The sequence below is a fragment of the Stegostoma tigrinum genome, chromosome 8 (assembly GCF_030684315.1).
Source record: "Stegostoma tigrinum isolate sSteTig4 chromosome 8, sSteTig4.hap1, whole genome shotgun sequence".
Taxonomy (NCBI): Eukaryota; Metazoa; Chordata; class Chondrichthyes; order Orectolobiformes; family Stegostomatidae; genus Stegostoma; species Stegostoma tigrinum.
Genome location: NC_081361.1, coordinates 44291967 through 44311538, shown reverse-complemented (window position 1 = coordinate 44311538; position 19572 = coordinate 44291967). Strand labels below are relative to the sequence as shown.

General features: G+C 40.6%; 1 protein-coding gene across 5 annotated transcripts in view; it reads right to left on the bottom strand.

Annotated features, from left to right (window-relative positions):
• hmcn1 (hemicentin 1) overlaps positions 1 to 19572 on the bottom strand; it is a 545704-nt gene that overhangs the window by 268502 nt on the left and 257630 nt on the right. For all 5 annotated transcript variants that reach the window (XM_059647829.1, XM_059647834.1, XM_059647832.1 and 2 more), the window contains 4 exons: positions 11413 to 11604; positions 6179 to 6309; positions 4307 to 4454; positions 3349 to 3475 (listed from right to left, as the gene is read on the bottom strand). In XM_059647829.1, coding sequence (XP_059503812.1) covers positions 3349 to 3475; positions 4307 to 4454; positions 6179 to 6309; positions 11413 to 11604 — 598 coding nt within the window. The remainder of the gene's footprint in view (positions 1 to 3348; positions 3476 to 4306; positions 4455 to 6178; positions 6310 to 11412; positions 11605 to 19572) is intronic.

Sequence of the window (19572 nt, the reverse complement as noted above, 5' to 3'; positions counted from 1 at the left end):
TTTGATGCTGGATTAGTTTGGATAGTAATGCAGTCTACACTCACTAATCCACAAATTGCAATGCTAACTGATTGTCAAAGTCATACTGAACCTATTTAAAAATGTGTTGATGGTCATATTTTTGAAGCAATTCAGTATTCTAACTACATTCGCTCTCTTGCTCAGTTTGTTATTCGTGCTATGAAATTTACTGTTTAGAGACCTTCCATATATAATTAAAGAAAGCAACATTTTGTTGTGACCAGTTATGCAATTCACAAAACTTCAAACCATTAAAATGGTTCAGATTAAGTAATTGTTTTTGTGACTGAAATGGAAAGGGGTGTAGATTAATCAGATAACATGACTGGTTCTGGTTCCAGAAGGAATTACAAAATCTGTCCTATGTCATCTCTAGAAATGAGCTACTCAAAACATATGCAATTCCAATTAACAATCTTCTTCATCAGAAGTGTAGCAATTAGTGGTAGATATTTCACAGTGCCTAATTATACACATTGCTATTACAATAACTCTTCTTCCAAGCACTGTTGTAAACAGCAGAGATGTATAAAAAGTCATCTTCAGGAAGGTTCTATCATGAATTATGAAGACAAAGCCAAATCTTGGAGATAATTCATATTTTTATTTCATTATTCTTGCTCTCACAAACATGACTATTTCTGCCAGCAAATTATCAGGCACCAAGATTTCTGAAAAACAAATGATGTTCAAATTTTACAATCAAGACTCATGCTCTAAGTCTTAGGATCTGGAAGGAAAATGATTTTGGATGAGAACTATTTCAAGGATACACACTTTTACCATATCCATGTTCAATAGTAATATGAGCAGGCCAGGGCATGGGACTGTGACTGAAAATCCAGAAGTCAATTTTACCCTGCCATATGTCTTGAGAAGATTTGTTCCTTACCATTGGAAAAGAGGCAGAGAGTATTAAACTGTATCTCAGCCCCCTGTGTCCTGGCTTCATGTGTCCATGATTTCATAGGGCTGGTGTTTATTGGCAGAGGTGGGGGACACAGGCTGCTTGTCCCCTCAGAGGGAAGTTAGCTGGCAGCCATCACAAGTGAAAGAACCCCACCAGCAGCCATAATGCACAGCTGGGCGAAAACACCAACCTCAAGAGCAGCCAGCCTACCTCTGGATGTCCTAGCATCAACAGAACCCAGCAGTGGGCACTGCAAAGTGGCCGACAAACAGGGGATCATGATTCCCAAGCTAGGTAACACAGACCTTTTTTTTGGATGGGGGGTGTGGGGTTCAGGCAGCCTAAGGATGGAAGGTGGATGAGGGGGCTGGGGGCTCTGGTTGTGGAGGGCAGATGGGAAGAAACAGAGACAGGATTATCTTAGTGGCTGAATAGCTCCAATTTGCATGCTGCACCCTGGTAAACAATGTGATGCACCTTCCTTTCTGCCTGTTTTCAACTAGGGATCAATAATGTAACAGTCCACTCCTTCCCATGCCAGTTATATTATGGTGTAGAGTTTGTAAAATACTGATCAGTTGGCTTGGTAACAAGCTCAGGACTCATACACTTAATGGTAGGGCCCTGGATAGTGTTGTTAAACAGGGACACCTAGGGGTTCAGGTACATAATTCTTTTAAATCTGCATCACAGGTAGACACGGTGGTTAACAACACATTTAGTTCGCTTGGCTTCATTGCTCAGATCATTAACTATAGGAGTTGGGACGTCATGTTGAGGTTGTACAGGACGTTAGTAAAGCCTCTTCTGGAGTACTGCGTCCAGTTCTGGTCACCCTGTTATAGGAAGGATATTATTAACCTGGAGAGGGTTCAGAAGAGATTTACCAGGATGTTGCTTGGAAAGGAGGGTTTGAGTTCTAAAAATCGGCTGGATAGGCTGGGATAACACGGTGTAGAGGTGGATGAACAGAGCAGGCCAAGATGCATCAGAGAAGCAGGAAGGCTGACGTTTCGGGTCTAGCCCCTTCTTCAGATTTTGTTTTCTCTCTGAAGAAGGGTCTAGTCCTGAAATGTCAGCCTTCCTGCTCCTCTGATGCTGCTTGGCCTGCTGTGTTCATCCAGCTCGACACCGTGTTATCTCAGGTTCTCCAGCATCTGCAGTTCCTACTTTCTTTGGATAGGCTGGGACTTTTTTCCGCAAGAACGTAGGAGGTTGAGGGGTGACCTTAAAGAGGATTTTAAAACCAGGAACGACATTGATAAGGTGAATAACAAGGGTCTTTTCCCTAGGCTGGGGTAAGTTGAAAACTAGGGAACATATTTTTAAAGTGAAAGGAAAAAGACTGAAAAAGGACGAGGGATAACATTTTTAGACAGACCACAGTTAGTGGGTGGAATCAACTGCTAGAGGAAGTGGCGGATGCAGGTACAGTTACAACATTTAAAAGACATTTGGATCGGCACATGAATAGGAAAGGAGGTTGGGAGGGTTATCGGCCAAACACAGGCAGGTGGGATTAGTTTAGTTTGGGAACAGGTCAGCATGGACTAGTTGGACCAAAGGGTCTGTTTCCATGCTAGCTATATGACTCTATGGCCATGCATTATTTATTAATAAATGATAAGTGGGCTGCTGATATTTGGTATCGAGGGATGGGGAGGGCACCCTTTGTATTTTATGTGCCCCCACTGAAAGCACATTTGCAGCGGTATGTAAAATGCAGATCACAGAAGCATAAAATGACACAGCACAGAACAAGTAATTCATCCCCTTGCGTCTGTGCATATGTTTAACTGAATTATAAATTTAATTCTATGGCACTGCTATTTTCCCATAATCTTGTAAATATTTGTTGCAACTATTTAATGTGAGCATTTCTTCGAGTATTTATTTAGAATTTCTTTTTTGCATGTTACTATTGAATTTGCTACTTCTTTAAGCACTCAACTGCAATTGCAATGACACCTTATGGAATGTGACCTCATGTTACCTCTGGCTTTCCTCCCAACTGATTGTGTATCATGCTGTTACCAGCACATGCTTTTACCTGCTAACCATCCATGGTTTTGATTAACTCTATCAAAATTCTTCTTAACTTTCTCTGTTCTAATATATCATTGGAGGAAGAAAAAAGATTTGCTTTTGGAGTGAGCAAAAATTCCAAAGACCATGCGAACGAGACAGGAATAATGTTTGAATCACTGCTTTGTGAAGGTTTAAGCAAGAGTGACAGCCACAACGAGAGGTCTTTAGTACCAGGCACCTCAGACAGAAGGAGGTGAGGTTTGCAGGAAGCAAAGCCATATATGTTTGAAGAGTGTGATTCTTTTTTTGTCTCAGAAGGAGCAGTGAAACTACTGGGATTAAAGACTGTCTGGGTGTTGTTTGTGGACATGGGAAGAAAAGGTGCTTACCTGTTATCTTTGTACCACTGAATGTTAGGGAAGGGGATGCCTTTGACTTTGCACTCCAGAGTTGTTTCCTGGTTCAGAATCACTGACACTTCATTCTGTTTACCAGCGTCCACAATACTTGGGGGGACTTGGGGAAAGAGGAAAAAGGAAGAAACAACAACTTCAAATGTACTTAAATGGTATGAACACAGATTGAGAGATTTATTTTTAAATGTAACTAGCGAAATCTAGGCGAATGGAGGCAACATGACATTGTTGAAGTTGACAAGAATAGAACATGGAAAAAGAAAACAAACACATGATAAAGAAAGATGAAGTTCAGCACAATTTATCAGTGTGGAGGAGGAAGGGGCACCTAAGGAAATTCCCATAGTTCTTAGGTCTTTGGATAGGGAAAATTAGAGTGGGGAGGCAATGCATTTTATTTAATATTATCAATGGTATTACAGGGAAAAAGAAGGACCAATGTTCTGGCGTGTTCAAGGAGGAATCAAGGATTGCAGTGCCCTAAAATTGAGGGAGGAGTTAAAAAGAAAGACATTGTGTAAAAAAAAACAAAAGCACATTTACCATCAACATCCTCCCTCAATTGCTTCAAGGTGGTTGTTCAATATGATCCTTCTTTTATCTTTTACATAATTTAAGTCCCTCATTAAAAGAGGAGCTCAAACTACAAACATGCAACTTCACCCACAATGTATGTATGGATCTGTGCAACAGTAGGAAACCCTCCAAGCTAGGTTTCTATCTAATCTGTCATGTAATCTATAGCACAGCTTGAATAATTTCTTGCTGTACTTTGACTGAAAAAGTCTAAAGTTTTATAGAGCTCAATTTGAAAAATAAATTATCCATTAATTTCAGATAGAATATGTATATTGAAAGGCCTTTGAAATACATAATATCAAATATCATTTGCAGGTGGAAAGCTCCAATGACACAATCAACTTCAGCTCACCCAGCACTTCCACATTGAAGTTCTTCTCTGCAGTTCCAGCAATATTGATTGTTTGACAAGTATATCGTCCTGTGTCACTCGTTGCGGCCTTGAGCACTTTTAATGTTTTACCTCCATTCAATATCTGTGTGATACTGCTGTTCGCAATCTGAAAGAAATATTACTTTAAAAGGTATTTTTCCTGATAAATTTGACATTTGGATACTTTTTTAGATATCATTATCTTGAAATAATTTGCAAACCTTACGTAGACATACATATTGACCTATTCTATACAGGCAAGCAGTAACATAAGTCAGACTCTCCCGTATTTGTTTGTGATGTCTTGTATTTTCAATTTTAGACTCGTTTATTTGCTGGATTAATTATGAACAATCTACACCCATCAGGCTCATTTGGGGTTGCAGAATTTGAAGGTGATTTCTCAGTCCAACTCTGCCTTTCTATGTTCATACTGTTCAATTAATAAAAGGTCATAATTCATTCACACCTGGTCTTGTTCTTGTTTACAAAGTCTTTTACTTTTACATGTTAATCTGATAACTTAGCCAGAAGTGCCAAGTGGATAATCAATCTCAGACTCTGGATCGGAACTTGAGGAAAGTTTCACGCTGAATGGAATTGTACCTGGCACATAGGGAACTGGTTATGGTTATGGTTGTTGGAGGTCAGTCATCTCAGCTGCAGGACATCTCTGCAGAAGTTTCTTCGGATGAACTCCTAGGCCGTAACCATCTTCAACTGCTCCATCAATGACTTTCCCTCCTCTCATGAGGTCAGAAGTGAGGATGTGGGCTGACGATTGCACAATGTTCAGCATCATTCATGACTCCTCAGAAACTAAAGCAGTTCATGTCTAATTACAGCAGGACCTGGACAACATCCAGGTTTGAGCTGCTAGGTGGTAAGTAACATTAGTGTCAGACAAGTGCCAGGTGATGTCCATTCTCAATAAGAGAGAAGTTAATATTGTCCCTTGACATTCAAAGGGGTGGCTATTGCTTAATCTCCCACTATTACCACCTTGGGGGTTACCCTTGACCAGAAATGGAACTGGACTATAAATACTGTGACGACAACTGTAGGTCAGAGGCTAGGAAGCTCACACTCCCAACTCCCCAAAGTCTGTCCATCTGCAAGGCACAAGTCATGAGTGAGTGTGATGGAACAGTCCTCACTTGCCTGGATGAGTGTTGTTCTAATAACACAGGTAGCTTAACACCATCCAGAACAAAGCAGCCCACTTGATTGGCACTACATCCAGAAACTTTCACTCCTTCCATGACCTACACACAGTAGCAGTAATGTTTACTATCTACAAGATGCACTACAGAAATTCCCTGCAGCTCCTTAGACAGCATCTTTCAAACCCACAACAACTAAAGCTAGGAAGACAAGAGTAGCAGATATATGCAAGTTCCCCTTCAAGCTCCTCAACGCCCGGACTTGGAAATAGGTTGCCATTCCCTCAGTTTCACTGGGTCAAAATGTTGGATCGCCCTCACTAATAACATTGCAGGGTAACGTACACCAAATGCACTGTAGCTGTTCAAGATGACAGCTTACCGCCACCTTTTCAAGGGCACCCATAGGTAAACAATAAATTCTGGCCCAATCAGGGAAGCCCACATTCCATCAATAAATAGAAACTAATCAATTATTGTCAGGATAAGGGCACAACTGGCAAAGACAGTAATTATTTCCAATCCCTAGTTTCCCTTAGTCATGTATTGTTGGGCAATATTACCTATAATGCTATAATACTAATATTAATAAAGGAATTCTAATTTCCTTAGAATTCTCCACAAATGTCTCTATCTTCTGAATATTTTGACAGTCTGCTAAGCTTTCTAAGATAACAATATCACTTACAGGTATCCCATCTTTATGCCAAGAGATGATGGGAACAGGATGACCAGACACATCACAGAAGAGGCTAACAGGTTGGTTCATGACCACTGATATGTTGGTTGGCTTTTCATTTTCTCTGATTTGAGGAGGAACTGGAAAAGAAAAAGAAATTGCACAAACTGAGCACATTCTTTCTATTACAACATGATAAAAAGTCAAGACATTATATGTCACTACAGAGCTAAATATTGAGAACAAAGTATTAAATTAAGCAAGGAAACCACAAGCAAACTTGCTCTTCCTGCTCTTGGGATATCTCAAAGTGCTTCATAGCAACTTAAATATCTTTTAGAGCATTGATAAGTTTCACAACGTATTTGCAGACACTAAGATCCCAAAATCAGCATTGAGATGAATGAATTTATGGTTTGTTTTACTAGCTTTGGACGGAGGTTAAATATGGTCAAGACACAAAGAACTCCCTTGTTATTCCTCAAATAGTGTCATGGGGTCTTTTACACCCATCAGGCAGATTAAACTCTTGTTGCTTCATCTGAAAGGTAAGAACAATGGCAGTGCGGTATTCCTCAATTTCTGTGCTCAAGCATTCAAATACAGAACTGAATCAAAAGCAGGACATTGAGTCAATTCATCTACCCAATTTTTGCACACTATGGGATACCATTAAGAAGATAAGACAGAAAATTCAATTACTCAGATCATCTGAATGACTCTGACCATATGGAAGAGAAAGTATTTAGTCATGGGGTTAAGATCTGTACATCATGTTAAAAAGTAGAAAGAGATCTAGCTCCAGACAAAGTGTACAGGTAGCCTTTTAAAGGGAAACTGTGCAAGAAGATTGCTGCAATAGGAATTCTTACAAACTGAACACCAGGAAAGATAAACAAATTCAGATTGATGGAAATTGTGTTGTAGGCAGATGGAGAAAGATGTCATAGATCTGCAGAGGCCAGGGAATCATAAATGAGCAGCTGGAAGCACGTGCTCAGTAGATTATCAACTTCCAGATTCTGGACTGGAGGACTAGGCTGCAATACCACAAATGGGTGTGATACAGATGGTTAACATCAGTGAATGAATCTTAATATGACATCAACAAACCGCAAGCCTTTCATGGCACTCAAAGAATCACATTCCATTACCCACCGAGCACAATCCCTGGAATTCTGTGACAATACTGAGCATCCAGAAACTCCATAACAATCTCATACACCTCCCAATTCTGTCATCCCTACAATTGGCTCTTGCTGCCTCCATCCACATGCAGGTATTCAACAATGGCTTTACTTCACACAAACATAAATGCTGCACAACCACTCTCATTCAGGATAGGATGACACAAAATAAAAGACAGCAGAGCTAACAGGGTAGAAGCATGCCTGCGTTTTTTGTGGTCTGCAGTGGGGTCTTTACATCTATTCCTTTCTGTCTCTACTCCAAATTCCATTCACTGGCTATTGACTCCATCAATCTCTGGCAACGATCTGAGATTAAACCAGTGTGCTTGTAACATTTGTGACAAATTTGATCACAAGAAGGGTTTCCAACCTCACACTGTGCCAATTCTACGCCTACATATATATAATTGTTTGACTTTGCCTGGTTCCAGCTCATCTGTTACTGAGACCCTCATCCATGCCTTTCTAATACTTAAACTTGATTATTCCAACATATTCAACCGGTGTCTCACATTCTACTCTACAGAAACTTGAACTTCTCTGAACCTCTGTTTCTCAAATCCAAACTATGGAAGTTGACCTTCTTTCATCGACCACCTGCTCCCATCCCTTTCTGAAATGGATTAGTTAGGGTCTCTTGATTCCCCAGGACTATGTATCCATGTCTGAACTTGCAGAAAGTCCTAATCACTTCTGTGCTTGCTGATCACCACAAGCTGTTCTTCAGGTAACATCTTTACCTTAAAATTCTAAACTTTATTTTCAAAGCTTTCACCGCTTGCCCCATGGTACCCACTACCCCTACAATCCGCTGGCACTTTAGCACTCCTCTAAATTTGGCATGTCCATATTCCAAATTAAAATTATTCCTTCATACAGTCATACACCATGGAAACAGACCCTTTAGTCCAACCAGTCCATCCCAAACATAATTGCAAACTATCTGGCCCATTTCCCTCCAAACATTTCTTGTTCATGTATTCATTCAAATGTCTTTCAAACATTCCAACATTTCTCACATCCACCACTTCCTGTGGAAGTTCATTCCACACATAAACCACTTTCTGTGTGAAGAAAGTTGCCCTTCATGTCTTTTTAAAATCTTTCTCCTCTCATCTTAAAATACGCCTCCTCGTCTTGAAATCCCCCACCCTAGGGAAAAGACATCTGCCACTCACCCGATCTATGATTTTATAAACCACTATAAGGTCACCCCGCAAACTCCTAAGCTCTAATGAAAAACATCCCAGTCTATCTTTGTAACCTAAACATTCCATTCCTGACAACATCCTGGTAAATTTCTTCTGAACCATCAGAAGCTTAATAATGTCGTTCCTATAACAGGTTGACCAGAGGTCTGCGCAATGAAGGCAAGTGTGCTTATCCATATATGATGCAAGCTTCGAAGAATTGTGGACCTGAACCCCTGGAACACTGTGCTACAATAGCACCCAAGGCCCTATTTTTAAATTGTATAAGCCCTGCTTTTATTTGTTTTACCAAAATGTAATACTATGCATTTGTCCAAATTAAACTCCATCTGCCACCCCATCTTCTCATCGTTCCAACTGATCAAGATCTCTCAGTAATCTTAGATAACCTCCTTCACTTTCCATTACAACACCAATTTCAGTGTCATCCACAAACTTACTAACCATGCCTACTATATTCTCATCTAAATTGTTTATACAAGTGACAAACAAAAGTGGACCCAGCACTGATCCCCTGGAATACCGCTGATCACAGATATTGTGGTGATCAGATTTTCAGGTGCTGAGGCTCTAAGCTCTAGATTTCCCTCCCTTATTTTTCCACTTCTTTTTCTCACTTTCCTCGTTTAAGACCCTTCTCAAAACTCGCCTCTTTGATTAAGATTTTGATCAATTGACCTGATATCACCTTGTGTGATTCAGTGTCATGCTTTGTTTTTAAATGCTCCTGTGAAAGCACCTTAGTTGACACATTTCATGATGTAAAAGGAGCAATAAAAGTTTAAATTGTTGTTGTTATTTATGAAATTTTGTTTATTTAAGAATCAACTTTCATGGCTCTGTTTGGCAATTGGTTGCTAAGTCTTACAACTAATCAGTCCAAGTAACATGTGGAAATACAAAAACAGAAAGGACTGAGTAAAATAACAGAAAATTGGAGTCTGTACATTGTCAGGGTTCAATGTTTAAAAGTCATTAGAATTTGTCCAACTTGTACACAAGATTATGGAATTGAACTATTCTTAAATTTTGTTGTTTAATATCTTAATTTAGTTATATATTTTGAGTTTCATCTTTGATACCACTGTGAGATCAAGTGAATTTAGTGTTTGGCATTTATCTCACAAAACAAAAGCTATGTGATCAGACCTGTTTTTGAGAGACTCCACATCATGTAAGGCATCCGAAAAACTCTGCTTATGGGAACAAGATGGTTTTGCAACCCCTTTCTGAGCACTTCCAATGACTTTATGTTACTGTTTTGTGAGTCAGCCCACATTCATACAGACCCCATATTTCAGATGGCTCTCAGTGTCATGGTGTCGGCTGCCATAGCATCCAATATTAATGAAAACAGTGAAGACAATGGCACATTCTCAAACCTCAAACATCTGCATCTTGCTATCTCCCATGATAAGCAAGCTGCTCATGGTATGACCATGGACCTCCTATCTCCCACCCCATTAAACACATTCCTCACACAATCCTCCCCCTTCTGAGTTTCTGGCACCCAATGGCCTGAGCAATGAAGGCAAGCATTCTAAATGCCTTCTTAACCACCCTATCCATATGTGACACAAACTTCAAAGAATTGTGGACTTGAACTCCTAGATCACTGTTCTACAGCAGAACCCTAGGCCCTATTTTTAATTGTCCAAGTTCTGCCTTTGTTTGTTTAACCAAAATGCAATATTTTGCATTTATCCAAATTAAACTCCATCTGCCACTCTTCAGACCATTGACCCAATTGATCAAGATCTCTCCGTAATCTTAGATAACCTCCCTCGCTTTCCATTATAACACCAATATCAGTGTCATCCTCAAGCTTACTGACCGCGCCTACTATATTCTCATCTACATTATTTATATAAGTGACAAACAAAAGTGTCCCCAACACTAATCCCTGTGGAACACCGCTGGTCGCTGATATTGTGGTGATCAGCTCTACCAACTACCCATCCATAGGGCGACCCAAGAGGAAGAAGAAGAGAACTACAGCATGGCGCTGACAGAGAAGACCCATCACTTGACTGACATTTGCAGCTACCAGTTCAGAACCTGCCACTTAACTTGGAGACAAACAGAGTGGACTCGAATGCTCAATGATGCAGCATCACGATCTGCACTGTCTAAATCAATACTGAGCTGTGTGACATTATGACAGAACTAACTGAACATCTTTGAGTGTATGCAGAGGAAACAGCTGCACGGACTCATATCCCTGAAGATTTAATCATAGGCTATAAAGTTCGTGGCTATTTTTGCAGCCAGTCCCTGGGAAACTCAGGGGTAAGGCTTCTCAGCACTGCGACATTCAATGCTACTTTATTGAATGTCATGCCCTAAGATTTTACTGTTGCTTTGAAGACTAGAAAGGATGGGTTAGATTAGATTAGATTAGATTCTCTACAGTGTGGAAACAGGCCCTTTTGGCCCAACAAGTCCACACCGCCCTTTGGAGCATCCCACCCAGACCCATCCCCCTATAACCCACACGCCCCTGAACACTACAGGCAATTTAGCATGGCCAATCCACCTAACCTGCACATCTTGGGACTGTGGGAGGAAACCGGAGCACCCAGAAGAAACCCACACAGACATGGGGAGAATGTGCAAACTCCACACAGACAGTCGCCCGAGGTGGGAATCGAACCCGGGTCCCTGGCGCTCTGAGGCTGCAGTGCTAACCACTGAGTCACCATTGGAAAATAAACTAAAATAAACAAAAACTAAATATCTGTGCTCTTTACAAGCAAGGTTTTATAATATTTGGTTTGTATGGAATTAATGTGTTATTTTTGAGGTTGTGGGTGGGAGGGATTGTATTCTTCCAAGTACCTACCATGGACCTTGAGCTGATATTTTCTTTCTGATGTTCCAGCCTCATTGACTGCTATGCAGACATACTCTCCATTGTCATGCGGTGAAACAGTATCTATAAGCAAAGTGCCATCATTCAAAATGGAAACATCTGGCTCGCTCCCAGTCAACTCTCTTCCATTACGTAGCCACTTAATCACAGGTTTTGGAATACCTAATAACAGAAAATTATAAACCACATGATTAAAAATACTCCCTTTAAAAATCACTGTACAAATGGCCAGGAACACAAATTTAAAAAGAATTTGGCAGATTTCCTGGAATAATCTTTATGGGCACATTGATTACGCCGCATCATGCAAAAGACAGCTCATGTTACACCAAGTTGGTACAGCACAGAAAGGAACATGAATCGCTTTGCAGCGCAAAAACTCCATAAGCCACAAAGGTTTCTCATTGAGGCTATTATAATGTTTTACAGATTACTGAAATGATAGTCAAATATGCATTCATGATAATTATCAAAGTTTTAAAACGTATTGTCTAAAAGTCAGCAGTATTTCAACTTTAAATATTTCAGCTCTTATATTTTGATGATCTTAAAATTGTGATCTAGCCTCATTACATTTTTCAAAGGATTGTAGAAGGTTGACATTGCTTAATTTAAAGCATAGTAGCATTTAATATATGCATTCAGGGTCTGACCAAGTTCAGTACATTTGCAATGTTAACCACTGAAGGGCTGAGGTGATTTCTTGGTATTCTTGGGTACAATAAGCAGTAAAGTTGGAACCGGAGACTTACTGAAAGGAAGCTGTGGGCAGCCTGTATTGCAAGATATGTGTTTTATATTTGCATTGATATTTATTTTCTAGAGGGATTTTTGAACTAGTGGCATGTGAGCTTTGTGTGCGCAAGTAGGGGTTTAATAATTAACCTGACAGTATTTATGAAGGCATGGTTTTAAACCTGTATGTGTCAGACAGCAAATGACTAGGGTCTTCATGGAATGATAATATAAATTAGCTGGTATTGTGAGGGTTTTATGATCAGAGAGAGCAAACATTGAAAGAAAGTATCAGAGATAATGGGAACTGCAGATGCTGGAGAATCCAAGACAACAAAATGTGAGGCTGGATGAACACAGCAGGCCAAGCAGCATCTCAGGAGCACGAGGCCCGAAATGTCAGCTTTTGGGCTCCTGAGATGCGGCTTGGCCTGCTGTGTTCATCCAGCCTCACATTTTGTTGTATTGAAAGAAAGTAGTTGGTTTTTGATTTAGAAGAATTAAGAATTGGCTGTTTGCTTAGGAAATTTCCATATGTTGGAAAGATTTTAGGAGCAGTTCAAGAAGACCTAGCTGGGGTCAGATGTAAGAACAATTTGTCCGAGAGAAAGTTAGTGAATGCTTAGGACTGTTAGGAAATAGGTTACCTCCGTGTAATGGTCTAAGATAAAAATTCCAGACCACAAGTGTTTGGTTAGAACCCCTGAAGATGTGACTTGATCAAAGTTTAAACTCACACCTCAGAAAAAAGGCTATCAGCTCTCAAGTCTGGGATTTGAAACAAAAACTGTTAAGTCAAGCCTTTGGATATGATAGAGGAGGGGCCCTCTTTCTGGTATTTGAATATTGTAAAGTGATGAATCATAGAATCCCTACAGTGTGGAAACAGGGCATTCAGCCCAACAAGTCCACATTGTCCCTCTGAAGAACATCCCACTCAGACCCATTCTCCTACCCCTGATTTCCCCATGTCTAACCCACCTAATCTAAACATCCCTTGGCAATATGAGCGGTTTAGCATGGCCAATACACCTACCCTGCACATCTTTGGACTGTGGGAGGAAACCCACGCAGACATTGGGAGAATGTGCAAACTCCACACAGAGGCTGGAATCGAACCCAGGTCTCTGGCGCTGTGAGGCAGCAGTGCTAACCACTGAGGCACCTTACTGCCATGATTCTGGAAGTATTTTATTTTGCTATGTGTTTTGAAACCTTTCACATTGTGTTATACATTAATAGCTTGGTTTGTGCTATTCTATCTTAGCTACTTTTGTGTAAACTTCAGTTTAACTTATAAAACTAAATCTGCAGAAGTGAATGTTTATGCTGCAGTAAAAGAACACCACGGTAAATTAGAAACAAAGCAAAATATGATCTAACAATCCACATTTAATCCAGGATTGGGCTTGTTCAGTAATAACATCAGCTGGAATCAGAACACAACCTCAGTATGAGTGTAGCAGGGAGATCATTTAATGAAACAAACTTAGAATTGTATAAACATTTTCTGAATATACTTGGTAAGTTTTCTTTTGCTCAATATTATTAGCACTATATGACAATTCTCACTATGGACTGAATTTTCGCAAACATTAAAAAGTACACCTTTCAGAGAGTTTCATGGAGGGTTTCTGTCTGTGAGCTCGAGCTAATTTTGCATAAAATTTTACATTGTTCATGTCATTAGGGATGCACCACACTTCCACTGAGTGCTCAGAAGTAATAAAATTCTCACCAATATCAGAATATTTCGGTGCTCATACCACAGGCATCATATTTAAACCTCAGCTGTGGCTACGTCAAACACAGCCAGTCTGCTCTGAAGTAGCCATGCTGATCAGTATGTTGTCCATAGTCTACAGAATACCCATTAACAAGAAGATTTAATGATTTTCTGTGCTGTGTAATATTAAGTATCACCCGTCTTGTCTTTGCTACCTAAAAAACTCTACTAGGGATATACCTCTCAACAAGGTCCTCTCAGTATTGCTCACAGAATCTTCCCTCAATGGTTCACACTCACCTTATGCTCCAAGCTACTAACACTCTCTGCCTTTAGCAGTTTGTCCTCATTCACAAAATGCTAAAGGACCAGTCCCTGATTGATCATAATCTTTTCAACTGTTCAATGTTGCTGAACATGACAAGTGACCTAGCTACTTGTTTAGGCAATTTAAGTATTCAAGTGACGAACTTAATCAAATGAGAGTCTCAAATGTTTGGTGATGGTGCCATGAGGCTGGTGCTTCGCAGATGCCAACCACCATGGGTGAGGATGCAGGTGTCCCTGCCCACAGAGCATGCCCAGAGATGTTGGAAAATAATAGCCAAGGTGGAGGCCCAGAGAAAACACTGGCAAGCTACAGCTGCTAGGTACATACTCAGACTTTCATATTGGGAATTGTTGTCGTCTAGCTTTTTTTTAACCATTGCCTGGGAAAATAGAAAACTGTATGCAAATGAGATAAGGTGACAATACTTTGATATTAAATGATGCATATAGGCCTCTCACTGCTCACGGGAAAGGTTCTCCTCTCACCATTAGCACTTCGGTGGAAAATCAGATTATTTTTCTTGACATCAAGAATTTGATTTTTCATTCTCTTCAAATTTTCCCGATTTGGAACGGATTTGCCTTTGTCCACATTGTTCAAGACACTGGAAAATTTAGTCCTATATTGTAACTGTTCAGTATGCTCAAAAATTTACATTTTTGAATGCACAATACATTTATAATCAATCTTTATGATAAATATTCATTTACTGAATACATAATCAAATTTCATTTTTTAAATTATCCTTTGAATAGCGGAACAACAAAGATGATAGTAATCCAGAGATTATCTGAGCCATGAGCAAACTAGTACCGGGTAAACAAGATTATCAAGGTAAGTGCGTGGCTGGAAGATTGGCGTGGGTTAAATGGGTTCAAATCGAAGGGATATTGACACTAATACTGGGGAAGGGTACTCCGTTGGGATGGGTTCTATCTGAATCATGCTGGGACTAGATCTCTGGTGAATTGCATAACTATACCTGTGGATAGGAATTCAAAGTAAATAGTGGAATGTGAGGGAAAGTGCCAGAGGACTGGAAAATGGCCAATGTAACATCACTGTTTAAGAAGGGAGGGAGGCAGAAGACAGGAAACTTTCGGCTGGTTAGCCTGACCAAGGTCATTGGAAGGATTTTAGAGTCCATTAGTAAGGATGAGAGTGCAGAGTGCTTGGAAGTGCATAGTAAAATAAGGCTGAGTCAGGATGGGTTTATCAATTGGAGGTTGCATGTGACAAAACTGTTACAATCCTTTGAGGTGGAATTGAGCAGGCTAGACAAAGGAGAACCAGTGGACATGATCTATCTGGATTTCAAGAAGACCTTTGGCAAAATTCTGCACAGGAGACTGCTAAATGGGAGCCCATAATGTTAGGGGTGAGGGACAGGCATGGATAGAGAATTGGCTGACTGGCAGAAGGCAGACGTTGGGATAAAGAGGTCTTTTTTCTGGATAGCAGCCAGTAACTAGTAGAGTTCAGCAGAAATGTGTATTTGGCCAAAACTATTTACATTATACATTATTAGCGATCTGAACGAAGGAACTGAGAATACTGTTGCTGAGTTTGCTGATGACACAAAGGTAGGTGGATGGGCAGGTCGTGTTAAGGGAGCAGGGAGGCTGCAGAAGGACTTGAACAGGCAAGGAGAGTGTGGAGAGAAATGGCAGATGCAACACTTTCTGGGAAAGTATGAGGTGATGCACTTTAGTAGGAAAAATAGAGGCATAAATTGTTTTCTCAATGAGGAAATACTTTGGAAAACTGAAGCACAAAAGGGACTGAGGAGAATCCTGAACCAGGACTCCCAAGGTTAACATACAGGTTCAGTTGACACTTAGGAAGGCAAATGTAATGTTAGCATTCATTTCAAGAGGGCTAGAATGAAAAAGCAGGAATGTACCGCTGAGGCTGCATAAGGCTCTGATTAGACCACATATGGAATATTGCGAGAAATTTTGGACCGTTTATCAAAGAAAGGATGTGCTGGCATTGGTGGGACTCCAGAAGAGGTTTACAAGAATATTCTGGGATTGAAGGGATTGTTGTATGGAGGGCACTTAAGAACTCTGGGTCTGTACTCAATTGAGTTTATATGGATGCAGGGGAAGGGAAATGACTGAACCTCTCATAATACTGAGAGCCCTGGATAGGGTGGACATGTGAGCATAGCCATTGAGTGAAAGGATGGCTTTTTGGAACTGAGATGAGGAGGAATTTCTTTAGCCAGAGAGGGGTGATTCTGTGAAACTCGTTGCCACAGGCGGCTGTGCAGGCCAAGTCAGTGAGTATATTTAAGACAGAGGCAGATAGCCTCTTGATTGGTAAGGGAATCAAGGGTCATGGTGAGAAGGCAGGAGAATGGGATTGAGAAATATGTCAGCCACGACCGAATGATGGAGCACACTTGATGAGGTGCATGGCCTAATTCTGCTCCTATGCATCATCAAAAGCTTCAATCAGAATACCAGATGTACCAATTTTGTACCTTTCTAAGATTGTGAATCCCTGTTTGTAATCTCCAGAATTCCTCCAAGTGATGAGACAGGGTGACAGATGGTGATTGGCCAGAGTCAAAGTGAGCAATTGTTTTCATGTACAAATAGTATTGTCATTGATGGGTTAGCAGCAACGGCAGGTTTGGCACAAACCAGGGCAAATGGCACTTCATACAAGAAAGTAACCAAATACAGTACTCAAGAAATAAATTGACAAAGAATGATAGAACCAGATTTTCTGAGGAGTGGCAATCACACGCAGATCACCACTCTGCTCTTTTTTTAACATAAGAAAGTGCTACACATTTCAAACAGGAAATTCCAAGTAGGAGCCCTTCAGACATGTGGAGCTGTACTTTAAAGTAGAGGTCTCCTCCATTGAAGGATAGCTGGGAGAGGCAAACCACAACAATGGAAAAATGTAAAAACAACAGCGTTGCTGTGGTGGATGATTTTAACTTCTCTTAAATTAACGGGGACTCGCTTAGCACTAAGGGCTTGAATGGATATTAATTTGTCAGGTATGCCCATGATGTTTTATTGAAACAATATGTAAATAGTCTAACTAGAAATGTGGGGGTACTATACCTGGTATTCGAGAATGAGCTCAACCAGGTGATCAAACTTTCAGCGGGGGATCATTTCAGGAACATTGATCATAACTCTAAGTTTTAAACTATTAATGGATGCGCCAAGTGTAGTCTTTGGGTGAAAGTATTAAATTGGAGGAAGGCTAACTACCGCAATAATAAGCAGGGACTGAGGAATGTAGATTGGGGTGGCTGTTTGACAGTAAATTCACATCTGGCATGTGGAAATATTTCAACGTCCAGTTAATTAGAGTTCTGGATCAGCACGTTCCTATGAAAATGAAGGATAAGTTTGGCAAGATGTGGGAAACTTGGATGACGAATTAGTGAGACACTGGTCAAAAGGGAAAAAAAAACGAGACATTTGTATGGCTTAGGAAACTGAATGCAGACAGAGCTCTCAAAGAATACAAAGATAGCTGAAAAGAACTCAAACAATGAATGAGGAAAGCTAAAAGGAGCTGTGAAATGTCCTTGGCAAACACGATTAAGGGTCTAGGCCTGAAACGTCAGCCTTCCTGCTCCTCTGATGCTGCTTGGCCCTGCTGTGTTCATCCAGCTCTACACCTTGTTATCTCAGATTCTCCAGCATCTGCAGTTCCTACTATCTCAGGACATGGTGGCTGGTAAGTCTGGGGAGGGTACGTTGATGTTCTAGGCTACGGCAATGTGAAAAAGATGGTGGTGTTGGATATTTTGAAAAGCATTAAGGTAGACTAGTCCCCAGCACTTGTTGGGATCTATCCCAGAATGCTGAGGGAGGCAGGTGAGGAAATTATTTGGGTACAAAATCATCATAACCTCCTTAGTCACAGGAGATGTCCCAGTGGACTGGAGAATAGCCAATGTTATGAATTTGTTTCAGAAGGGCAAAAAGGATAACCTGGGAAATTGCAGGCTGGTGAGCCTTACTTCAGTGGTAGGGAAATTACTGCAGATTATTAGGGATTGAATTTACCTGCTTTTCAAGAAAATAGACTCGTTAGCAATAGGTAGCTTTGCTTTATGCAGTGACAGTCATGTCTTACAAAGTTGACTGGGTGCTTTGAGGAAGTGACAAAGATAATTGCCAAGGCTAAGGCAGTAGATGTTGTCTATATGGACTTCAGCAAGGCCTTTGGCCGAGATTCCTTATGGCAGGCTGATACAAAAGGTAAAGTCACATGGCATCTGGGATGACCTGGTAAGATGGATACAGAAGGGGCTTAATCACTGAAGACGAGACTAGTAGTGGAAGCGTATTTTTCAGATTGGAAATCTGTGACCAGTGATTTTGTGCAGGGATCAATGCTGGGACCCCTGTTGTCTGTAACATATATAAATGATATTTGGAGGAGAATGTTGGTTACTTGATTAGGAAGTTGCAGACAACACAAAGATTGTGGGGATTTGAGGATGGCGAGGAGGACACAATAGGACATAGATAGTCTGAAGATTCGGACGGAAAAATGGCAAATGGAGTATGATCCAGTTAATTGTGGGGTGATGCATTTTGTGAGATCTAATGCTGGAGGGAAGATTACCATAACTGGCAGATCCTTCAACATACAAAGAGATCTCAGTGTACAAGTCCATATTTCCCTGTAAGTGGCAACACAAATAGATAAGGTGGTCAGGAAAGCATATAGCATGCTGAGATACAAAGTATATAAAGTGGCAAGTCATGTTGCAGTTGTACTGAACTTCAGTTAGGCCACATGTGGAATATTGTACAAGTATACAAATAGGCAGACACTCAAGGGATTTGGACTGAATAGCGGCAAAATGTTTTAATTCAAAAAGACATTACGTGTTGGCATAGTCTTGGTAGGCCAATGGGCCAGTTCCAGGGATGCATCATTCTACCCTTTTCACAGCAGTCAGATGCCACATTCTGGGATTTAAAGGTACTGCAACATAAGCATCCACTTCCTTAACTCTTGTGAAAATACGGACATAAAGGTAATTCCCCTAAAACACAATAGTTGCGTTCTTGTGCGACCTCGTGCTATAGAAAATCACGCTTTAGAAAACTGCTGCAGAAAATCGCGCTATAGGGAAATCACCATAGAAAATCGCTATACTTCTACAGCGGGAAGTTTGTGTTATACGGCGTTCGCTATTCATCAGTAGAGTTACAGCCAATTTGTGGCAATGAAACACACGTTATTGCAGAATTGCTCGTAAAACAAGAGGTTATTGTGCGAGAAGGTTAGGGTGCCAGGTGAATGGGATGCTAGGTGAGTTGTGATAGGGTGAGTTGTATGTAAT